The sequence below is a fragment of the Phoenix dactylifera genome, unplaced genomic scaffold (assembly GCF_009389715.1).
Source record: "Phoenix dactylifera cultivar Barhee BC4 unplaced genomic scaffold, palm_55x_up_171113_PBpolish2nd_filt_p 001375F, whole genome shotgun sequence".
In the NCBI taxonomy this organism is placed as follows: domain Eukaryota; kingdom Viridiplantae; phylum Streptophyta; class Magnoliopsida; order Arecales; family Arecaceae; genus Phoenix; species Phoenix dactylifera.
This window is the reverse complement of record NW_024068699.1, coordinates 40,379-45,814: the sequence shown is the minus strand read 5'-3', so window position 1 is coordinate 45,814 and position 5,436 is coordinate 40,379. Positions and strand designations below refer to the sequence as shown.

General features: G+C 34.9%; 1 protein-coding gene across 1 annotated transcript; it reads right to left on the bottom strand.

Moving 5' to 3' along the window:
• Positions 1 to 2,439: 2,439 nt before the first annotated feature.
• LOC120108520 (WUSCHEL-related homeobox 8-like) lies at positions 2,440 to 5,123 on the bottom strand. Its single transcript, XM_039122144.1, has 2 exons — positions 4,730 to 5,123; positions 2,440 to 2,903 (listed from the first exon to the last, which is right to left on the bottom strand). Exons 1-2 carry the CDS (start codon positions 5,121 to 5,123, stop codon positions 2,440 to 2,442), a joined length of 858 nt encoding a protein of 285 aa, XP_038978072.1.
• Positions 5,124 to 5,436: the final 313 nt, after the last annotated feature.

The window sequence follows — 5,436 nt, the reverse complement described above, 5'->3', positions numbered from 1 at the left end:
ATCCCAACTAATAAGGAGCTAAGCTTAGTCCACTAAACCAGTCCAAATGAAAGAGTTGGCATAGGAGATGAAAGAAAAAGAGGATAGAGCCTTATTCGATTTGGAGTAGAAGGAGGACTCCTTCTCCATCTCGATTTTTTGAAAAACTAGAAAAAATTAGCCTCCAACAGCTATTTAAAAATTCCCACACCTCTTTTTACCTCACCACCGACAGATTTTATCGATCACCACCGCTAGCACACCATCGATTTCTTTTTTCTTCTTCTCTTGGTGTCCAACGATCTTGGCTCACAATACTCACTAGAGATTTTAGTTGAGCGCTCACCGGAGTCTTAGATTCTTAGAGGGATTCTCAAAATTAATTAGATCTTTAATTTGGTTTTGCTTGTAAGGAATGTAATGTGACCATTTTTCTAAATTTATCGGCAAATTATAGGATTATTATAATTAGTAAATTTGAATTATACTATTCATGATGCACAAATTTGATGAACGATGTTTTATTATTGAATATACTTTATTTTGGAATATTATGATGATGTATGGTTGGAAATATTGAACTTGTTTGATTGATTAAGGTATCGCATGATTTTTTGTATTTTGTTGAATCTGAGATATGAACTGCATAATTGTTTTGAACTCTTAATGTACTAGGTTAATGATCCCACCAATAGGGGTTAATACGTTACCACTTGATTTGTCTTGAACTTAAGGTTTATGTCGCAAAACGATTTGCAACATATCACAATCAGATACGCAGTTTTGAAAGACTTTGCTGCAAGATGATGCGCGATATACCGCAAGAAGGTATGCAGCATTATGACCCTATCACAGAAAAAATATGGTCATAGTTCATAGTTGATGAGATAAACTCGATGATTGGAAGAAATTTAGATTTATGAATGAAATTTGAATTTGGCATGCATAATATTTTGATAATGCTGTATGTTGAAATTTTTTTTGAATTAATGAATTATATATGCTTATTTTCTATAAATAATTATTTAATTTATTGTTTAATTAATCTGGTCAAAGTGTTCATTATTTACTGGCCTGTCTAGCTTATTATTCCATATCTTACTATATTTTTTCAAATTTGAGAACTAAGATGGCACAAGTTATGATTGGAGTGTGCTAGAGGTCCCGAATTTGATATCTTTAATTTAGATCAGAATTTGACTATAAGACCTTTTAAAAATTATTGGTTCTATTAGATATTAAAATTGAATTCTATTTATTTAAATTAAAGTTCGAACATTATTATTTAAATATATTTCATTGCTTGCTTATGATTTCTTGGAATACCTTGCATTCTTGTGGAGAAGAGTTTTTGTGACTATGAGACAATTGCTATTGCCTAACATTTACTTCTATTAGAAGAAAAAGTCAGAAAAGTGCTTTAAGATTAGCTGGAAAGCTTAGCTTCAAACTCCTACTCTCACAAAGTAAAAGCAACACCAAAGATTCCTTAATGTCTTTTATATCTTTGAATATGACCCATGGTGTTAGGCTTTTTTTGAGAGTTTTTTTTCGTTGTTGTCTTTCTTTCAGGTTCCTTGGGTGTTCGATGTTCGTTTTAAGCTTAGGCTCTTTAGTTTTGCTATGGTTCTCCAGTGGCTATGGTTGTTCTATTAGTTTTGCTTTGGGACCGACTGTGTTCGGGCCGTTCTTTCGGACTAGTCCGTGGTTAGCGTGGGATCTTTTTGCATGGTTGAGGAAGCCTTTACCGAGACATTTCTCCTGTCATGGTTAAAAAATGAAGGCATGGTTCTTAAAAATAAAAAAATGATTGCAGGCAAAGGTCCAGTATCTACTAGCTAACATCAATACTCTGATATTGAATCAAGCTCAAAAGTATTTCTTTTTTGTAGTGTAAGAAGGTTCTTTTCATTCTTCATACAAAAAATAGAAGAAAAAAGTAGCTTTAATTTCACACAATGAATGCCTGCACAATTTGAGATACTAGAAAGAAATCTTTAATTCTGGTTATGACTGAGTAAACTGCTCTTCACTATTATCCGAAATAAAATTAAAACAAATATTCAGACATCAGACATCAGTGCAAAATAAAAAAGCATCCCAATTGTAACCTACGCATCATTCAGACATCAGTTGTTTGGAAATCAACTAAAACAAAAACATAGAGAAGCAGTAAAACCTCTAGGTAATATTAAGATTGATCAGCAAATTTGTGGATCAAATTCAAAGAAATCATCACCAATCTGCGGGTCGAAGGAACCAAACTCCTCTGTATTTATATGTCTCCCATCAAGTAGTCGTTACCTGTATTCCTCAAGTCAAGTTCAGAAGACTGATTAGCAACATAAAATGCCGGTTCAATGACATTGTAAAAGCTTATTGAAATAAGACAACATACTTGGACTTGCTTGAGTTTTCTCAATGACAGGAATTTGGCTAGGATCATAAGAACTTAAATTGTCAATTGATGGATTCATGTGCTATATCAGACTCTTGGTTTATGAAATGCATCTCAGAGTTGACTTGTGAGGTTTGAAAGAAATGGGCATCAGTACTGAGATACTGTTTGTTGTCAAAATCTATTTTCTCTAACTGGATTTTCTTCCCATTGGAGGATTCAGCCCCTGGCTCAACTTCAGATTTGATCTTATGTACCAATTCATCTACCCTCTTCCGTTTCTCACGTGTCTTTCTATTCTGGAACCAATTGTAGACATTAGACACAGTAATTTCACCATGTTGTGAGAGTTCAGAAGTAATCCATTTGATCTCTTCCTTGTTTGGAGATACTTTTCCTGAATGATAAATTTTGTCAAGAATCAGCGTTTGAGTTGGGGTTGCACTCCATCGCTGCTTCCTATTGGATCGCTTACAGCCTTCAGTTGACTTCAAAGGATCCGTACTTGGATTTCCAATCCTCGTACCTTAAAGTAAATAAAAGTCCAGAGATAAATAATCAGGCCTTTAAAGTTTTTTTTTTTTTTTTGATATTAAGAACAGCTATTAAAGAGATAGATAAAAGATAGCGGAGACATAAGATTATTAGCTATGATTTTGACCTTAGAAATCTAATAAATGAGTAGTACTTTAGCTTTAATTTATGCAGAATTTCTTGTTGCGAACTAGTATTTAACAGTTCTATATAGACAAATTTTCATAAAAGATAGAGAGAACGAGTGGGGGCGAAGGAAAGGAACAAATGAGATTTGAAGATAAGACCTCTAATAGCATATATACCTTTGCTAGCATGCATGAAAAATAAATAAATAAATATCCTCTAATAAATATATACTTGTTAGGGGTGTAAAGACGGGCCACAAATTTTTAGTCCCGTACTGCTTGGGTAGTGAAAAGGATTGTGCTTATAAGGGTTTCCATCCCCTTTCCCTCAGGAGACGCCCTTTGGACAAAGCCGTGAGGAATATCTCCCGTCCTGAAATGGTGGGGGAGCTTCTCAAAGCGGACAATATCTCTTGCTAGGACATAATCTTCTTTTCTGCCCTAACAATACCTTTTCATACTGGTTTTTCTCTAATATTGGGAGTCTTCTACACTTAAAAAAAAAAATACAAAGATGTCCATATAAAAAACAATAGTACGATCTCCTCTCTCCCCCTCCTCCCTATTAACTAGTATATTTATTATATAGAGGTTTCATTGTTGTAGGGTCCTTCTCGCATCCAAAACTTGGAATTGTATTCTGCTTATGCCATGATGTGCCTTTGAAAACTAGGGCATATCGCACTTCCTACATTGAGATGCTTCAATTTTGTGGAGGTTATTAGTTTCGTTGCATTCTTATAGATTCTTTTATATATAATAGATGCACTAAAAAAAAATAGTGATAAAAAATTTGATGATTAAAAAAATTTATTAGTGAAAATATAATTTTGACGATGTAAATTAGCTCTCGCCAGACTATTAGATTTAGTAATTTTTTCATAGAAAAATTTATTTTTATCGGATAATTACATCACCAAAAGATAATATTTTATTAAACTTATTTTTTTTTATAAAGATCATCGTCAAAATAGACCTCTTGCATAGAAAATGTATCCTGAAATTTACAAATTATGTCAAAAAGATAAATAAATATCTGGACTAGACATTTATGTCCGGTTCTTAAAAAGACAAAAAGAAACACGAATATCCGAGAACACTGTTTTATACAAGTGTAAGACTTTAATTGTAGAGGAATAACATATTATGTAAGTGGCATGCGGACTCGCAAAATAATAATAATAGAAAAATATTCAATCATACAGCAACAGCTAAATACATACTCTAATCCACCAACTACAACCACCGGTACAATAGATTAAAATAAAAATCCAAGATAACTCCCAAAAAAGACCCAAGATTATTAGTTGTACGTTGTTTACACTGCAGGTCCCATAACTACCGTCAAACAAGATATAATATATATGACACATAAAGATGTATCATTTGTTGGTCGTCCATCTTTTGACAGAGACTATCGAGCAGGCCCTATGATGCAAACCGCACACCATAGAAAATCTGTTCGCCGGAAAAAAAAAAAAATCTATCATCCACTGACCAAAATAATTTGTAAATCATAAGCGCAAAAAAAATTCTAATAAGAAACCATCTCAAAACAGAAGATAAACCAAACTAAACCAATCCAAGACATGAGTATGCTTCAAAGTCCGATGTTTTGAAACAGTAGTTACATGACAGTCTAAAACCAGACTTATAATATAATAAAAAGAAGAAAGAAAGGGAACCAAACCATGCTGGGAGAGATACTCGGAAGCAATTCTCCTGTATGACTCCAGAAGGCTCTCTCTGATGGCTCGGGAGGCACTGATCTGCCGTCGAAGCGCTTCCTCCTGCTCGTCCGTCATCACCTTCACTATTTGATGTTCTTCCACCGGCCCTCGTCCCACCTTTCCAGTAGTCTCCTCCCCCTCTTCCTTCAGCTCCTGGCTTCCATCCGCACTCTTCACTATTTGATGTTCTTCCACCAGCCCTTGTCCCACCTTTCCACCCGTACTACAAACTTTGTTGGGGACGTTATCATAGTTGCTAGGAGTAGCAGATGTCAAACAGTTATCAGCAGTAGCGTTCTCGACAGCATGACTTCTCTTCCACTCCATCATCCACTCCATCAAATCCCAATCCATCTTCTTCTCCTTCTCTCGTTCTCTCTACGATAAAACTCCCTTTACAAGATATTCTCTCGCTCTCCCTACGATAAAACTCCCTTTACAAGATAGCAGAGAAGAGACGATGGAAAGGAGAATATATTGGCTTCGCAGGATGCATCGTTTGTCGTCATGAATGGAATAAATTTCTTTCCATTCTTTGCCCTGTTGTTACGTGGACGGATGGATGGTTGCGATTGACGATATGAGTATTCTGTGCAATCTTAGATCGTAGGATGAGATACGATCTGACGTAGACATGAAAGTATCCTTATAAAGTCGATTCGTTTTA

Coding starts and splice junctions, on each gene's coding strand:
- LOC120108520 (XM_039122144.1), bottom strand. CDS start 5,123: ATGGATTGGGATTTGATGGAGTGGATGATGGAGTGGAAGAGAAGTCAT. Junction 2,904..4,729: donor CGAGTATCTCTCCCAGCATG/GTTTGGTTCCCT, acceptor ATTTACTTTAAG/GTACGAGGATTGGAAATCCA.